The 17,366-nt window shown below is 43.4% G+C and overlaps 2 protein-coding genes across 3 annotated transcripts; both read right to left on the reverse strand.

Annotated features, from left to right (window-relative positions):
- Window positions 1–832: 832 nt before the first annotated feature.
- Window positions 833–10,368, reverse strand: ZMAT2 (zinc finger matrin-type 2). 2 transcript variants are annotated; one of them, XM_032336478.1, is made up of 6 exons: window positions 10,222–10,368; window positions 8,280–8,373; window positions 6,422–6,545; window positions 4,975–5,048; window positions 4,381–4,526; window positions 833–3,657 (listed from the first exon to the last, which is right to left on the reverse strand). In XM_032336478.1, exons 1-6 carry the CDS (start codon window positions 10,258–10,260, stop codon window positions 3,514–3,516), a joined length of 621 nt encoding a protein of 206 aa, XP_032192369.1. In that variant the 5' UTR covers window positions 10,261–10,368; the 3' UTR covers window positions 833–3,513. The 2 variants fall into 2 exon arrangements, with proteins under 2 accessions (XP_032192369.1, XP_032192370.1); XM_032336479.1 differs by lacking the exon at window positions 10,222–10,368 and adding an exon at window positions 8,707–8,837.
- Window positions 9,618–17,358, reverse strand: HARS2 (histidyl-tRNA synthetase 2, mitochondrial). Its single transcript, XM_032336473.1, has 13 exons — window positions 17,042–17,358; window positions 15,543–15,617; window positions 15,158–15,277; window positions 14,942–15,037; window positions 13,826–13,951; window positions 13,623–13,730; window positions 13,272–13,370; window positions 12,887–12,980; window positions 11,914–12,041; window positions 11,582–11,821; window positions 11,300–11,416; window positions 10,952–11,098; window positions 9,618–10,408 (listed from the first exon to the last, which is right to left on the reverse strand). Exons 1-13 carry the CDS (start codon window positions 17,147–17,149, stop codon window positions 10,349–10,351), a joined length of 1,518 nt encoding a protein of 505 aa, XP_032192364.1. The 5' UTR covers window positions 17,150–17,358; the 3' UTR covers window positions 9,618–10,348.
- Window positions 17,359–17,366: the final 8 nt, after the last annotated feature.

Consider the following 17,366-nt stretch of genomic DNA (forward strand, 5'->3'; position numbering starts at 1 on the left):
ACATCCTCCGAATTGTATTATCTTGAATGAAAAGAAAGATGTGTGATACAGTAAATTAACCAGGAGTGATCCAGTATACTCTAGCATCCAAAAAACTGCCCTATCCACACACTCAGAAGGACCACCTGAGGACACACTGCTGTGAGGACTCACATCTCATTAACCCCCTAGCAAGCTCTCCCAAGCAGTTCCCTTCCAAGCTTATTCTGTTACTATACGGCAGTCACCTGGTCCACAAGTCTCTGGACACACCCCCTCTAGCCTCTATACTCATCAAACAACCACAGGGATTCGCTCTGTGATCAAACCAATTTTCAAACCAATTTTCACAGTGCCTGAGTCAGAAGAGTGGAATCTTTACAAGGTGCAAGCTGTATTCCAGGCCTTAACCTCGCAATTTTGAGGCCAAACCAGATAAACCCCACAGCTACTCACCCAGGTATCATAATAGGTGTTACATGGTATTGCTTCTAACTATTTTAAACATTATTTTAACCCCCACATATACTCATTCCTGGGTTTCAGCACCCAAACTATTTTTTTAAAACCACCAAAAATAAATAACACCACATGAATATTCTATTCCTTTTATGTACAGTTTAACAGCTATCCTTTTTCTTCCCGTAATTCCTTCCAGGTAAGTTGTGTCTTTTTCTCAATCTACATATTTAATTGTATGTACAATATAGTTTTATGAAGGCAGGGCAGGAGGTGTGGAAATCAGTTTGTCTGGTATTGTTTTTGTGCTTTTTTGTACTTAATAGTATGTCTTGGTGATCTTTCTTGTTAGCACACAAATCTAATTCACATATATAGTAATGGTTGCATTATATTCAAGAATAAATGTACCAGTTTTATTTTAAATGTTTCACTGTTATATAAACAAAGCTGCAGTAAACATCCTTGCAAGTATATGTACACATACACAGGTATGTTTTTAGGATAGACACTTAAGTGTAGAATTGCTGGATTAAAGAATCTTCACATTTAAATTTTTGGAGGGGGTTATGAGAGAGATACAAGAGTCACTGTAGGTGCAGAAGCCACAGAATCATCTGAAGCCATCCGATCTTTTGTTCCCTAGGTACTTTAAAGGCAATTCCACCAGAATGTAAATTCCATGACAGCTGAAACCCTGATGCCTTACCCCAGAAAATACCAGGGCCTAGAACATGTTCAGCATCTAGGCAACCACTGAATAAATGAACACATGGAGGCCAGTCACAGGCATAGTCCTCAACCAGAATGCAAAATTTTCATGGATTTTAGAGACCACAAATATCAAAGAAATTTCTCTTATAGAGGTTTCTGAGTTATCTGGGATTGCTCTGGGCTCCTAAATTTCCATCCCATCTTCTTCCCCCTTTCCAAGTCACCACCTTGAGTCCCTTCACATACCCATGACATGGACCAACCCCTTAGAGAGCCAACCACTTGCCAGTCCCAAGAGAATTTAGAGAACCTAAAATTTAGAATGCTTTTTAGAACACGTGACCAAAGTTAAGATTCCACCATACCAAAGGGAGCAGGAAATCATTTGAAGACAAGCTGAATTAGGTGGTTTCCTGAAGAGTACTAAGAAACAGAAGGAACTCAGCTGATGCTTTCTCCAGCCTGCCTTGAAAGGGGAAGCAAAAGGGCCCAGTCTACTAGAGTAGAGCATTACTTGAAGGACCTGTAGAGCACATAATCCTGTCAAGGGAAGAACCCATTAATCTGTCTGCAATTGGCTAAAAAATATTCTATGTGAAACTCTGAGCCAGTAGACAGACACATTCACAGTGATTAGGCAAAAGTTATGCCTGGCACCAAGGGAGTTATGTACAAAAGTCCAAAGGATAGAGTATAGTACTTTAAGGGACCCACAGGTGGTTCAGACGCTTCAAGGGGCTAAATGAGGCAGGGAATGTAGATAAGCCATATGGTGGCAGCCTTGCTAACCCACACAGAGCCCACTTTTCATAGTACAGAACCACCAAAGGTTATTACAAAATTCACCTAGTTGGAGTTTGTGTAAGTATTGCTGGTTTGTTCAAGAGACTGATTTTTTTTTCCCTCTGTAACCCTGGGATCTGGCACAGTACCCAATCCAGGGAATATCAAAGCTTTCTCTTCAGTTAAGCAGTATGTGTCATCCAATTCTCAAGTGAGACCAAAGTAGGGAAGGCAGCTTATCAATGCTTCTCAATGGGACTGGGGGGACACATCCTATCTGTCAAACTCGGGGAGGAGGTGCTACCAGCATCTAGTAGGCAGAGGCTAGAGAAATGCTAAAAACATCCTGAAATGCACAAGAGAGCCTCCACAACAAAGAATTAACCAGCCCCAAATGTCAAAAGTTCCAAAACCAAGTAATCCTGTGCTTAGCATAACTGCATATAGTAAAGAAAACACTAAGTTCAACCCTAAACTCTTTCAAAAACAGACCAAAGGAGGCTAAAATTATAGGGAAAGTTCTGTTCAGACTCCTCCGGACACACATCCCATCAGAGGAAAATACAACTCGTGCTGAAGGAACCTAGGAAAAAAAAAAGTGACAGGGCTCAAATGAAGGGAGAAGAAAGAAGCAGGTCTATATGTAAATATTCAGTGTAGGAAGAAAAAAAACAATACACAGGGAAGAATATGGAATGTTCCCACCAAATTAACAGGCCCAGTCAATGCCATTTATTATACATGTTGAACAGTCTCTGAGACCCAAGGGCTCCCATATTAAGGTTTTTTTTTCCTTTTTCTTTTTTGCATCAAACAGGTTCTTCCAAGAGCCTGCTCACAAGAAAGAAAAAAAAAGAGTAATCCTCAACAAAATGAAACAAACAGGAAAAGCTGAACAGTCTACATATGAAAAAGAAAGGTTAAAAAACTCACCAGACAAAAACCACACCAAACATTCGTCCCATTTAATTTCCCGTTACATGCACTGAGGGAGCCATGAACATAAGACCCCAAGGCAGCAATGTTCTGAGGTTCTAGCTCTGGCTCCCTCTATGTGACAAATTCATGCACACACGCCCGCACATACCACTGACCCAGGCAGAAATACACATGCATGCACAGGTGGTGAAGAACCACAGGGGGTTGGGGGGGAAAGAGGGCTATTCAAAAATGTGCTATCAACTGGACACTGGGACCCAGAAAACCTTCTGCTGCAGGCTAAGCAAGAGTCAAAATTAAAACAGAGGGAAAACACAGGAAAAATGTAGGATGCTCAGAGAAGAAATTGGACAGATGAAGAGGGAAAGATACAGGGGGAGTTTTGGGAAAGCAGCCTCAGAAGAGGTTTTTCTTTATTGGGAACTCAGGCAGAGGTCCTGTGACTCCAGTGACATACTGAGGGAATACGCCACAGCATTATCTTTGCATCCTGTGCTCTCTCCCAAAGTAGAGGGAAACCACAGACATCCACCCTCTAGACCTCCCCATTGTGGCTCTTAAGGACTTTCCCAAGTATCCCCCCAAAAATGACACCCCCCCACACACACAAAGTTAGCAAAGAGCCAAGCACGGAAAGCCTCAGTAACTCTTCTTGGTGGAACCAAAGCCAGAGAAGCCCATCACAGCTGCCATCTCATCATCCTCCTCAAATGTCAAGTCCTCCTCAGCCCTCCTTTTCTTCTCCTTCTGTTTCTCTTTCTTGTAGGCTTTGGCCTTTTCCTCCTAGGGGGGAAATCACTCAGAATCAGTTCAGACTCCTGAGCCAAACGTTGTAAGAGACAAGTGAGTGTCAAGACTCCTTTCTATCTTTAGGAGAAAATAGTTAAAGGCAAGTAAAATTTCAAGAGCAGAGGAAAAGCCACAGTAAATATTTTAAGGAACAAAAAAGAGCAGTTTTAGCCTGTGAAGAGCACTTCTCAATCCTACATCCCAGTTCATCTCTAGTTCTTAAAAAAGTTATGGAAGGAAAGCCACATAATAGCAACTATCACTCTGGGGCACAAAGTATATGCCAGTAATTGATCTAAACACTTTCTGTAGATTATAAACTAAGATCTCTGATGGGAAAACTGAGGCATGGAGAGGTTAAATAACTCGCCCAAAAGTCGTAGCCAGTAAGTGAAGGAAATAGAATTCTGATCCAGGCAGCCTGGTTCCATGAGCCTCTTGGGGATTAGGTATATTTAATCCCTGCTATAGTTAAAAAAAAAAAAAAAAAAAGTAGGCCCAGACAGTCCAGGAAAAAAAAGGATAGGTTTATAGCCATATCCTTCAGATTTCAAGAGTCCCAAACAAAGGTAATAAATGTTCCCCCCAATATAGTGAAATTCAGGATACATCTATCCTCTGAGGGTGGGAGTGGAACAAAGAAGAGCGCCTCTTCACAATTCATAATATGAAATTCAAAGCTGGTGGACAAAAGAGGGAAGGCTAGCAGAGCCTTACCTCTTCTCTGAGCTCTTTCATTCTTTCCTCAAAATCGTAATCTTTCTGTTTCTCTTCCATCTTCTTCTTGTTGACTTCAAATCGTTTCTTCACCTGATCCAAGGTGGAACGTTCCACACGCATAGACATGCCCAGATTTCGCTGATCTGGGTGGGAACAACAGAGAAAAAGGTAATGGCATTACAATAACCTCAGCCCCTGAGAAACTCTGACATTTAAAAAAGTCTCATAAAATACACTCAAAAATAATTATGACTGGGAAAAAACTCCCTTGGTTTTACTTATTCTCAGAAGCAGCAGCTACAGACAGCAAGATCCAAGTGACTTTCAACTGCCCTTTCTTAGCAAATGCACACTAGTCAGGACAGCTAGGCCTTGGAGAAGCGCTCTGTCTGGGCTTATTGAGAGCCTAGAACAGTGTCTCATCTCAGGGCCTCCACAAACATTAGATAATGAAGTAAAGCATGCCCTGTACTGAAGCCACTGGAGAAATTCTCGGGCATTAAAGAAAGATCCAGTTGAAACCACCCTTTCTCCTACCCCACCTCCAAAATCCAGTCCCAGCTCCAGTCACAAACTACCTCCAAGCCTTACGTTTCTTTCCATTAATGTGATCCAGGAAGTTGATAGAGTCCTTCACCACACAGTCACAGACATTACAGTAATACCTAGCAAATAGAAGAAACCACATTTGTGTCAAATCTAGCTATAAGAGCTTAATGTTTTCAACCAACAAACTCATATATTTAGGTAAATTTCCTTTTTACAAGAAGAAGACACTTCTCATTTTCATAAAGTATTACCTCTTAGAAGCATATGGTAGCCAGCCTCTAAGACGGGCCCCACAACGACCCCTAAATTCCTGGTATTTGTACCCTGGGACATCCCCTCCCAATTTGTACTAGGGTTCATCAGTAACCAAACGAATACATCATGGTGCCTAGCAGCTCAGTCAGTTAGGTGTCTACCTTCGGCTCAGGTCATGACCTCAGGGTCCTGGGACTGAGCCCTGTGTCTGGCTCCCTGCTCAGCAGGGAGTTCGCTTCTCCCTCTGCCTGCTCCTGCTCTCTCTCTCAAATAAATAAGTAAAATATTAAAAGTTCAAAAGTGATGCTATAGCACTTCCAAGATTAGGTTACATTTAAAAAAAAAAAAAAGCGGCTTCAGTATTAGTCTATGTCTTATTCTGGGGAAGCAATTACTTTATTGTGAGCAGCACTGTGGAGAGGCCTCCAAAGTACTGTCACACGAAAGAGCTTTGAATCAAATCAATCAGGCACACTTATGCCTCAAATGAATGCAGACCTAGAAGACACCTTCAATGAAGCCTTGTGAAAACCTAAGCCAGAATCAGAGTTAAGTCTTTCCCAGATTACTTCCCACAGAAATTGTGAGCTACCTGCTATTTTATGCTGCTTAATTTTGGGTGAACTTGTTATTTTACACAGCAATAGATAACTAATACAGAGAGAAATGACATGAGTGGGTTTCCTAGGCAACCCAAAGACATGTCACTCACTGCTATTTTTGCCCTCCTGCTAGAAAACCTAAATGAACAGAGAAATAGTGGTGGGCAAAAGACTAAAGTTCTTGCAGGACACTTCTTCCCATGAGTTATAGTCTTGTTCTAGGAAGAAGGTGTACAATCAAGCAATCCGTAACAACTACAAAATACTTTGCACCAGTCTGGAACCTCAACTCCCTTTATTCACCATCAACAGCTCCTAGGCTCCACTCTAGCTCTACCTAATCTCTCCCCTAGAAATGTCTTTAATAGTCCTTTCCTTCATTTTTTCCTTTTAAGATATGAAATAGTAGTTACAGCGCTAATATGAAGAGGCCTACAGAGTGGTCCCTGCTTAGAGACATTAGTATGTTTATTGAGGCTTTGGTGGGGAAGAAAGAAAAATCTAATGGTAGAATTATAGGTAACATGGTTGTTTTCCTGGGGCCAGAAAACCTCCTCAACACTTGCTAAAACCAACACAGACAGTTTATTTAACCTATTTTTAGCTCCTGAGAAAGATGAAAAGTCACTCACCCTCCCATCTCAGATTGCGGCGTGGTCTTGGTAATGACAATTGTCTTGCCAAGCTTGGATTCCAGGTCCACCTTATAGTCTCTATGTCGGAGAAGCTCCCGTTTGACTGGCTGCACTGGTTTTCCTAAAATTATTATAATAGAGAAAGAAGTCCCTTTAATATTACAGTTCCTTAAGCAGAAAGGGAAAAAAAAATGCATGCAACCCAAAATACAGATATCTACTCTCATTTCTTTCTTGAGCCTGAACCAAGGGAACAGTGAGAACCTCTAGCAGCAGCTAGTGAAAATCTCAACAAAGGAAAAATGGAAAGCAATCCCTAAGCTCTCCAGACTTTTTATCACTTTAAAACCAACAAGTCTAAGGGCACCTGGATGGCTCAGTGAGTTAAGCCTCTGCCTTAGGCTCAGGTCATCATCTCAGGGTGCTGGGATCTAGCCCCACAACAGGCTCTCTGCACGGCAGGGAGCCTGCTTCCACCCCCCTCCCCACTCTGCCTGCCTCTCTGCCTACTTGTGATATCTGTTAGTCAGATAAATAAAATCTTAAAAAAAAATTAAAAAATAAAAACCAACAAGTCTAAAAGCAAAGTTTATTTATTGATTAACTGAACTGAAGGGGGTTCTTAATTTTCACAAAAAGCAAACTTTTAAAAGAAAAGCAAGGAGGGGCACCTGGGTGGCTCAGCTGGTTAAGCATCTGCCTTCAGTTCATTTCAGGTCATGATCCCAGAGTTCTAGGATCAAGTCCCGCATCGGGCTCCCTGCTCAGCGGGAAGTCTTATTCTCCCTCTGCCCCTCACCCTGCTTGTGCTCTCACTCTCAAATAAATAAAATCTTAAAAGAAAAAAAAAGATTAAAAAAAATTAAATAAAAGCAAGGATAGGCAGTAATACTTTCAGATAGATATCCCAAGCACAACACAAAAGTAATCTTTGGAAGACTGGGGAAAATTTTTTAAAGGGGACCAACATTCAGGAAATACCTGTCACATACTTGGCACTACTGTACAAATTATATCAAAACTAAAAGGATTAGGGGCGCCTGGGTGGCTCAGTGGGTTAAGCCGCTGCCTTCGGCTCGGGTCATGATCGCAGGGTCCTGGGATCGAGCCCCGCATCGGGCTCTCTGATCAGCAGGGAGCCTGCTTCCTTCTCTCTCTCTCTGCCTGCCTCTCTGCCTGCTTGTGATCTCTCTCTGTCAAATAAATAAATAAAATCTTAAAAAAAAAAAAAAAACTAAAAGGATCAGTGTGTGCAAGGTGGTGTAGAAGTGAAGTGAAAGAAGAATGCATATGTTGAATACAGATGAAAAAAATAGTATTTCTTTTTGTATAGTGGAATCTCTACCTAGGAAAGAAGAACCAACTCCCTGACACTGTACAAAACATAGGGAACAGTACCACTAACCACCAGCTGAAATAATCACACGGTCGTTGGTGAGTACCCTTGCTCTTCTCAGGTTATAGGGAGGGGAAGGTCCTGATTATTATGTTCTTCTTCCCCTTAAGTGACTTCAAGTGAAATAGTATCTTCAGTAGCAGTAATGCACAGCTGCAAAACAGTCATTTCTCTACTAAGGATTCTACTGTCCTCTCCATACTTGAGGAAAGGAGGAAATGAGCTAAGCAAAAGGACGACAAAGAAAGTAGAGGAAACAGAGCTGGAAAACACCTCAACACTGCTTCAGTCCATTTCCTCGCTCTCATTTTCTACATTAAGAAATCCAGAACCAGGGAGGCAACACTGTGCCAGAGGATACACAGGGTATGAGGACATCGCATTTCAACTTCCCACCCGTTCTCCAGCTATGGCTTCGCTTCTACGATACCCATGGCCCTTGATGGAGCAGGCACCCACCATCCTTCTTTTCTCTCTCTTCCGTGAGCCTCTTTTCGGCGAGTTTCTCATATTCATCTTTGTCCCACTTTCGGCGAAAGTCCAAGTTTTTTGTCTGTAAGGAGAAAAGCGCTCAAGATTCGCTGCTAATCATATCCGACCCCTAGAGAAACGGAGGGAACCGCGTCCACGCTGGCAAGGCGTCCCCGGGACCTGTACAGAGCGAAGACTTTCCGGACCGCACCAGGAGGCTGAGGTGGCCTCAAGACCCTAACCCAAAAGACCGCCGGGAGTCCATAGACCCTCCGCCAGGACCCCACGGGGAAGTTCTTGAACCCTGGACACTGGACCGCAAGAAGGTGTTGAGAAGCCAGTCGGGTCAGGATATTCCGCGCTGAGAAGCCACCCTCTGCCCCCCAACCAAAGCCTCTTCACACACAACACCTACCCCGCTACCCGACGCCATCTTCACTGCGAAGTGAATGGGAAGCCGGAAAATGACGTAAAAAGCGGCCCTGAGCCGTAAAGCAAGCTTGCCCTCCAATAAAGTTAGAGTCTCGCGTTCTAAACGAGCTAAGGACTGGAGGGCTTCTAAAACAAGCTTGTCGGCCCCGCCTCTGCACCGAGGAAATGGCGCATGCGCATGGAGAATGTGAAGCAACACGGAAGTAAGGGCGCCTACAAATGTTTTCGCCTTGGCTTTCTAAACAAGCATCATCAAAGGACTGATTCAGTTCAACTCGTCCATTTTACAAAGAACGACACGGTTCATATCGGTGCCCTTTGACCTAGTCTAATCAATTTTGTGTGTGTTTGCCAAGAGTTTCTAAATTTTCTTTAGGGTCTAATGGGTTATCAGGAGCCTGCAGCTGCCCCATTTACCCGTATGCACTAAAGATATGGCCCCGACACCAGTGTTTTTAAAAGTTGCAGCCTCCCCAGCGCACATACAGAAAGCATTTTTTGCACACTGTCTCTTTATTTTTGAAGCAATGTTATCACCCTTCGGTTAACTCATCTTTCCTTCTGGGAGGAACTTTATAGTCATTCAATCTATAGGGCACAATTTAGTCAACATGATTGGACTTGGAAAGGCCAGTCATTAGCCTACAGTCATCAGCCGTAGGGTGAAGAACTCTGGCAGACAGTTCACTATATGTTGATTTAGACATGACTGTGTCTCCAAGTTGGGGAGGAAGGGACAGTGGGGAGCACTGGGGAACTGACTGCTCCCTTCACTTAATACAGAAGCATCACACCTGGAGGTTGCTCCTAGCTCTCAGAATTCTCCAGTGTACACTCCAGCATTTTCTACAGCCAATGCAAAACAATCTCCTGATAACAAATCATCCAAGCTACTACATTTAATATTTTATTTAATGTATTATCCATTCACTTTTAGAACAGCCACCTCCATAGGAGAACACAGAATATAGACAAGCAATAATTCTGGCACAGGAAATGATTTCCAAAATCTCAAAAGATTAGACCATTTTGTCAGTCACCTATTGAATTCAACATTCAAGATTACTATAAAGACAGCCTCACTCTATTAAGAGTGTAGACTAGACAGATTACATGTCAAAATGAGCACTACTATACCGTTAGGACAGCATTTTTGTCCTCAAACAAAGGAGAAAGCAGCCATTTGCCCCTTCCAACAACTCCCTGGACAAGCCAAGGGCAGGTTGTGGACAAATTTCCCCAAATTTGGTCAGAAGCCATAGTGGAAGATTAAGTACCTGACTTCTGATCTCAATGGTCTCGGCCTGAGGCAACTTTCCTAGAGCCTTGCTCAAAGCAACCATCTCGGCACCTCTTGGTAGCATTCAATGGCACTTCAAATCTGCCATCTGTCTCTGCAGTTAAAGCATGCCTCTTTCACATACCAGCCATCTGCAACCATGCAGAATAGCTGCTCACACTAGCCCAGGAATCCTCAGGGCCTCCTACAGTTCTGTACCCAGAAAGGATGGAGGAGGCAGAGGAACTTGTCACTCATCCTGGCCAGCAGTTGTGAAGTCCATCAGGAACTCAGTCCTAGAAGAAACACCTTCTAGAAAGAGCAGCAGATGGCAAGCAGGCAAGGATTAAGACTCAGATAGTCTCTTCTGAATTTCAGCCACAAGACTTTCCCGTTTAATGGCCACCTGTAATGTAAGAGAACCTTCATGTGACAAACTACAGAGTGTAATACTAGCTTCTTAGTCACTGCATTTCCAAATTCATTTTATCCTGCATCTGTTCCCACTACTTATTTAACCAGTAGGAAGAAGCGTGGGCTTCAAGCTGAACTAGAGAATGTATGCACTTAAGACTAAAGAGATTCCGGGGTGCCTGGATGGCTCAGTGGGTTAAAGCTTCTGCCTTCGGCTCAGGTCATGATCTCAGGGTCCTGGGATCGAGCCCTGCATCAGGCTCTCTGCTCAGTAGGGAGCTGCTTCCCCCTCTCTCTCTCTCCGCCTGCCTCTGCCTACTTGTGATTTCTCTCTCCGTCAAAATATAAATAAAATCTAAAAAAAAAAAAAAAATTTCATCTGTCCTTCTGCCCACCTACCTAACCCTAACTGGCTAAAAGATTGCCTGCGTGGCTCTTCATTCTTCTCTATCACTATTAACCCTGAAGGTACTTCCTCAGCCATAAGATACATATTTCTTAAAGAATCTAAGGTTCCTTCTACTCCCCCACTCACCTCCTCCCTGCTGGCCACTGAACGAAGTTTGATTACGCCTTCTTTAAGTTCTTCCTCACCAATAATGACCACCAATGGAATGCCCATGTGCTCACAGTAGTGCAGTTGAGTTAGTAGTTTCGGGTTGTTCTTATACAGCAGCTCTGCCTGGAAAGGGTGAAGACAGAATAAGAGGCTTAAAAGTGACCACACTCCTCAAGCATTTACAAAGAAGTAAGGAGCTAGCTCTCCTACCAGAAGATACTTTAGTGAAAAGAAGGTTTTGAGTTCCCCCTTAGGCATTAGGTAGAAATGGCCACCTGAATGGCCACACATACCTAGATGACTTGGATATCAGTTCTACTATACCTTGATCCCAGCATCCCAAAGCTCTGAAATTAGCTTCAACCGTTCATGAAGAAAGTTCTTCTGTGGTGTAGCTACAAACACTTGGGTCTCTGTGGTCCGTATCTTCTGACCAGAAGTCTGATTAAAGAGAGAGAAGAAAGTAAAACTAATAAACAACTTCCTGTGCATAAGTAATTAAAAAAAAAAAAAGACATAAAGAATCATCAGAAAACAGTCCAATTGTATATCCACAAACATGAGTTTTTAGTCTCCAGCTCCACCCCACCCCTACCTAGTACCTACCTTTATCCTCTGTTCCAAAATGGTGAAGATTCGCTCCACCCCAATACTGAGCCCCACACACGGCACTTTGTGGCCCTTGGGGTCAAACATGCCCACCAACCCATCATAGCGTCCACCAGCAGCCACACTGCCCACATTGAGGGACTCCTCAGCCTGAGTTGGGGTCTGTAGTAGCACTGCTTCGTAGATCACTCCAGTATAGTAGTCCAGTCCCCGAGCTAGGCTTAAATCAAAAGAGATCTGTGGGAACAAGACTATAGTAAGTCCAAAAAAGAACCAGAACACTAAGAACCCCAAAGTTCACCAGGAAGTCCCCTCCCAATTCAGCTTACCTTCTCAGCAATTCCAAATAAAGTCAGGTATTCAAATAGCAGCTTCAAGTCCCCCAAGCCCTCTAGGGCCTGCTTGTTCTGGGATAGTCTAGAATCCTGCAACATTTCCTCTATTAAGGATACCCCACCTGGGGAGACATATGGGGAGAAATAAGGTCTGTGCTTTCACCCAGATGTGTTTTACCCAAATTTATTCTTAATATGCTCCAGCTAATCCTCACTTTCTTATTTAAAAAAAAAAAAAAAAAAAAAATCCTGGGCTCATGGGTGGCTCAGTGGGTTAAGCCTCTGCCTTTGGCTCAGGTCATGATCTCAGGGTCCTGGGATCGAGCCTCGCATCGGGCTCTCTGCTCAGCGAGGAGCGTGCTTCCCCCTCTCTCTATGCCTGCCTCTCTGCCTACTTGTGATCTCTCTCTCTCTCTCTGTCAAATAAATAAACAAAATTTTTAAAATAGAGTCATTAAAAAAAAAAAGTCCTGATCTCTTATGACCAGACTCTCCTCCTCTGCCTTTGCCATCTGAAGACATAAAGTGTTTATTACACTAAGTAAAAGAGAAATTAAATTCAAGCCAGACTCTGGCACTTAGCTTATCTTTGGAAAGGAGCTATTTCAGGGGCACCTAGGTGGCTCAGCGGGTTAAGCCTCTGCCTTCGGGTCAGGTCATGAACTCAGGGTCCTGGGATCGAGCCCCACATTGGGCTCTGTGCTCAGCAGACAGTCTACTCCCCGCACCCCCCCGCCGGCCTCTCTGCCTACCTCTTTGCCTACTTGTGATTTCTCTCTCCACCAAATAAATAAATAAAATCAAAAAAAAAAAAAAAAGAAAGAAAGAAAGAAAGAAAGAAAGAAAGAAAGAAAGAAAGAAAGAAGGAAAGAAAGAAAGAAAGAAAGAAAGGAGCTGTTTCAGAGGTAGAACTTGTACATACCTCCCCCTCACTTCGACCAATAGCTCTGAAAATGCTGGTTCTTACCATGACATTGAACATAGTCACCAATTCTATCAGCCACTTCAGGAGCCAGGCCTTTCTTTGCCACCATCTCGTGTCTTACATCATTCCACGATATCTGCACAAATACCCAAACATTAGCCCACTTCCAAGATCCTTCTTCATCTAACTGGAAATGTCACGACTAGCTAACACTATACTCAACAAAGTCGGAGACAACTTAGAAAATGCAGTCAGTCAACAAAGCTTTTGCACAACAAAGTTCAGGTCTTGCTTCAGAATATCTCCTTACCTTCCCCAGAGAAAGCTCATTTCCAGTTACTGTCTCCTTATTTTTTTCTAGGGGTACAGATTTCAGGGCAGGGCAGAGATTCTGATATGGTCTACTGAAGCATGTCTTTTTAGTTACCTTGTCTAGTTTGTCTATTGAGGAGCAGATGGCATGGAACTTGCTTTCAGGAACACCACAGACAGCCAACATCCCATCCAAAATCCGCCGGTCATTGACCTGTGAACTCAGTGGAAATAACCCCAGTCCCTTGTCCATGCGCTTTCCCTCAAAACAAGGGCAGTCCCTGTTAGCCTGTCTCATAAAAAGGACAGAAAATAATTTCCACAGCATCACTATATAGACAAAATACAACAGCTGTACTGAGAAAGTCCCAGGTCTACAGGCTTAAGGGCTGGAGTCACCTATGTTTTAGGAGGGCACCCAGATCAAATCCAGACTTCTCCCCTCAGTCCTCAGCCCTAGTCTCACCTTAATGAGAAAGTCCCCCAACTGCAACCCACTCAGGATTTCACACATAATCTTTAAGCACTCTGCATCGGGGATCATAGGGTCAAACTGACCAGCAATGTCAAAATCCTGCAGCAAAAAAAAAGGGGAAAAACAAAATCTTCACTGAGCAGCCAATTCCCAGGTTGCAGATCCCCAAACCTGTATCAATGCTGGTCACTTACACACTGGCAGAACTCCCTGTAGCGACCTTGGACTATGGTTGGGCTCTCTCGCCGCCACACCTTTCCAACATGGTAGCGTTTCATCCTCTTCACTTTATTCATAGCAAGATAACGAGCAAAAGGAACCTCACATAAAGAGGTTAAGGAGAAAGCATACTGCCTCCAAAGCTTGGGCCCAGTGTACAGACATTTGGGAGAACTGGGCCATTACCAACTGGATCTCATCCACTAGGATGAAAACAAGGACGTTCTGTCTTGTTTCCCACTATCCCCAAGGTCTAGAAGTGCTTGACATTCAATATATATAAATGAATGAAGGAACCCCATCAAGCAAAAGTGCAAGTTCAGTAAAAAAGCAGAGGAAATTGGCCTGCTGCCCACTCTATGAGATAAAAATGACCCAAGAACTCCAAGCATGGGCTATTCCTTCCCATTCAGATCAATTCTCAACCATTTCAAAATAGTCAGGTTTCAGAACCTGGATTTGCCTGCAACTTCTATGTCAATTTTTTTTTTCTCTTCTTCTCTTTTTTTTTAATGCCAACGTTGAGAATAGTATAGGTTGAGAACCACCCACCTCTTCATGACCCCAGTGCCTGTTTAAAATGCAGATTGTTAGGGGCGCCTGGGTGGCTCAGTGGGTTAAAGCCTCTGCCTTTGGCTCAGGTCAAGATCCCAGGGTCCTGGGATCAAGCCCCGCACCGGGCTCTCTGCTCAGCAGGGAGCCTGCTTCCTCCTCTCTCTCTGCCTGCCTCTCTGCCTACTTGTCATCTCTGTCTGTCAAATAAATAAATAAAATCTTTTTTAAAATAAATAAATAAATAAAATGCAGATTATTAGATTGCTGAACCCCAATCCAGGTACAGAATTAATATCTGGGGATAAGGTCCAGAAATCTGTATTTCTGCAATCTTCAAGGGAGTCTGATACACAATAAAAGTTAAATGAATGTTTCAGGCCAGGCTCTGCTGGCAGAATTGCCTTCTGGGAAAAACTGGAAGTAAAGGCTAATGCAAACAGACCTATGGGATCCTAGAGGCACTGCTGTCCCTTTTGTCAAAGAAAACCCTCTGGATTTGGAAAGAGATGTCAGTCTCCTAACACTCAGAAAGATACAGTAAGGTCATAGCGCAGGGACAACAGCTCTCCACCTTGATCCTTCAGATCATAGATTAGCCAAGAGTCCTCTCCATACTTCTCAGTGAGCATTTCCTGCAGGGATCAAACAAAAACCACCAGAGTTCAAAGGAGGACTCCAGAACACAGGCTAAAATCTCTTTGGGAAACTGAAGGCAAGAAAAGGAGTTCCAGCACTCTCTTTTCTCTTCTTACCTTAAGTTCAAATGCTGGAGTATCTAATCTCTTTGCTCCGTGACGTTTAAAGCAGCCAACCACCATATCAAGAATTTTCTCCCTTATAACCATCTGCTGGGGACTAAGATCTCTGGTGCCCTAGATACCAAAAGTAGTCATGGTGAAAACACAGACAAAAAACAAGATCATTTAAGACAAAGGGTTAAACAACACCTGTAATTGAAAATCAGTAGTTGAAATCTCTTTTGAGTTCAGCTGACTGAGCCTCATCAGTATCTCTAGAATAGTGACTTTTTAAAACCTAATCTTAAAAGACATTAAGATGGATTAGGAAGAGACAAGCAGAGCAGAGGGCAGTCCTCCAAGGCACTCTAATAGGACAGGGTGGGGCAAAGGGCATTACCTTTGGTGTCTTAATAATAAAATTTGATTTTTCTTGATGTGGTTTCAGTTGAGACGTTAGCACTGCCTCTGAAACCTGGCAGAAAATAGAATGTGAGATGTGAGCCACAAGACTGGCCAGACTTGGGACATCTCTCGCCCTATCACCAGACCTGAAAAGACCTCTGGTCTTGAGCAAGACAACCTGAACACTGTTTTATCCATTTCAGACTCCGCCTCCCTCCAAAACATGCATCATATTTGCACTATATACTTAATACAAATAAGATAACATCTTTATCATATTTGGAGCGTTTTTTAAAAGATTTTTAAAATTTATTTATTTGACAGACAGAGATCACAAGTAGGCAGAGACGCAGGCAGAGAGAGAGGAAAGCAGGCTCCCTGCCAAGCAGGGAGGGATCAAGCCCCCACGACCTTGAGGTCATGACCTGAGCCGAAGGCAGAGGCTTAACCCACTGAGCCACCCAGGTGCCCCAATATTTGGAGTTTTTAAATGTATACCCTGTATTGGGGCTTTTTAAACGTCTGGAAAAGCTTAAGCACCCAAGAACAATGAAGGCACAGAACAACCTACCAGTAATTCCACCAACCATCTAGGAGTAGGGATTAGTATGATCTCTAATTCTTAGTTCCAACTCAAAGAGCAAACACATGAACATGAATTTTTAATACAGAAGCAATGGTCATTAGGCTTAGAGACATGGAAAAAGTAACCTAAAGACAGAAGGGAACGCAGAACATGCCTGGTTGAGGAGAGAATAGGAAATGGCTATCCAAACTGAACTAAAAAAATCAGACTGGTAGGATGCTCTAACTGAAAATTAGTAACAAAAGATCTGAACACTGCTGTTCAGGATAGCACAAAGGATCTGCTAGGATCTTTACCAAAGTAAAACTGAATTGGTAATTTTATTAGGAGCAGGCTGTATGTCCTTCCAGAAATATAGAGAGTGTGGTAGTTCCTTATTTTGGCGGATTGTCTCCTCCAAAGGATGGCAGTTCAAGTCCACGGTCCTTCCTCTGCAATTCCAAAATCCCCAAATTTCTAAAAACCGCAAAGTGGTTTGTTTTGGCGCTTCTTTTTCGGGGGGTGGGAGCGGGGAGCTTATTTTGAGGTAAACTCTAATGTGAACTCAGTCTACCTTTGGTCTTCAGTCATCTCACTTAATGGGACTATTTATATACTTTGCTTAAGAATGTATTTGACCCCAAGAGGTTCACATTAGGGATTGTTGGGCCTATGTTAAAAATGCTCCCTCACTATGTATCCTTAGATAAGTCATTTAACCTTGCAGACTGTTTCCTCAACTGTAAAATGGAAATAATCCCAACTTCTCAAGATTGCTATGAGGATTAACTGACAAAGCATCTAAAATGCTTAGTTCAGTACCGGTAAACTACTCAAAAAAACCCGACTGTACTACTGGACTGCCCGCTGCCAGTCCATGCTTTCAGACTTGGATATCCTGCCGCAACTGACCACTCAGTCTGGCTCACCTGACTATGAAAATGTACCTCCCTGATGCACACAAGACCGGACGGTCGCAGGAGCTGGCTCAACAGTGAAGCCCAGGCCCTCCTGTGCCGGAGTCCGAACGAGGGCATCGTGTAACAGGAGGCCGCCTTTCCGAGACAGGAGCCAAAGGACCTGGGAACGAGGCAGGTCGGACCCCACCCCAGTGAGGGTGCAGACCGCTGTAGAGGTTAGCCGTGGCACCGGCGAAAAAGAGATCACTTCCGCATCTTCCAAAGACTGAAAGGCGGCTCTAGACCTCACGGGCTCCGTTTCCGCTTCAACACTTCCGGTAGTAGCCGGAAGTGG

This window comes from Mustela erminea, chromosome 3, assembly GCF_009829155.1.
Source record: "Mustela erminea isolate mMusErm1 chromosome 3, mMusErm1.Pri, whole genome shotgun sequence".
NCBI lineage: Eukaryota > Metazoa > Chordata > Mammalia > Carnivora > Mustelidae > Mustela > Mustela erminea.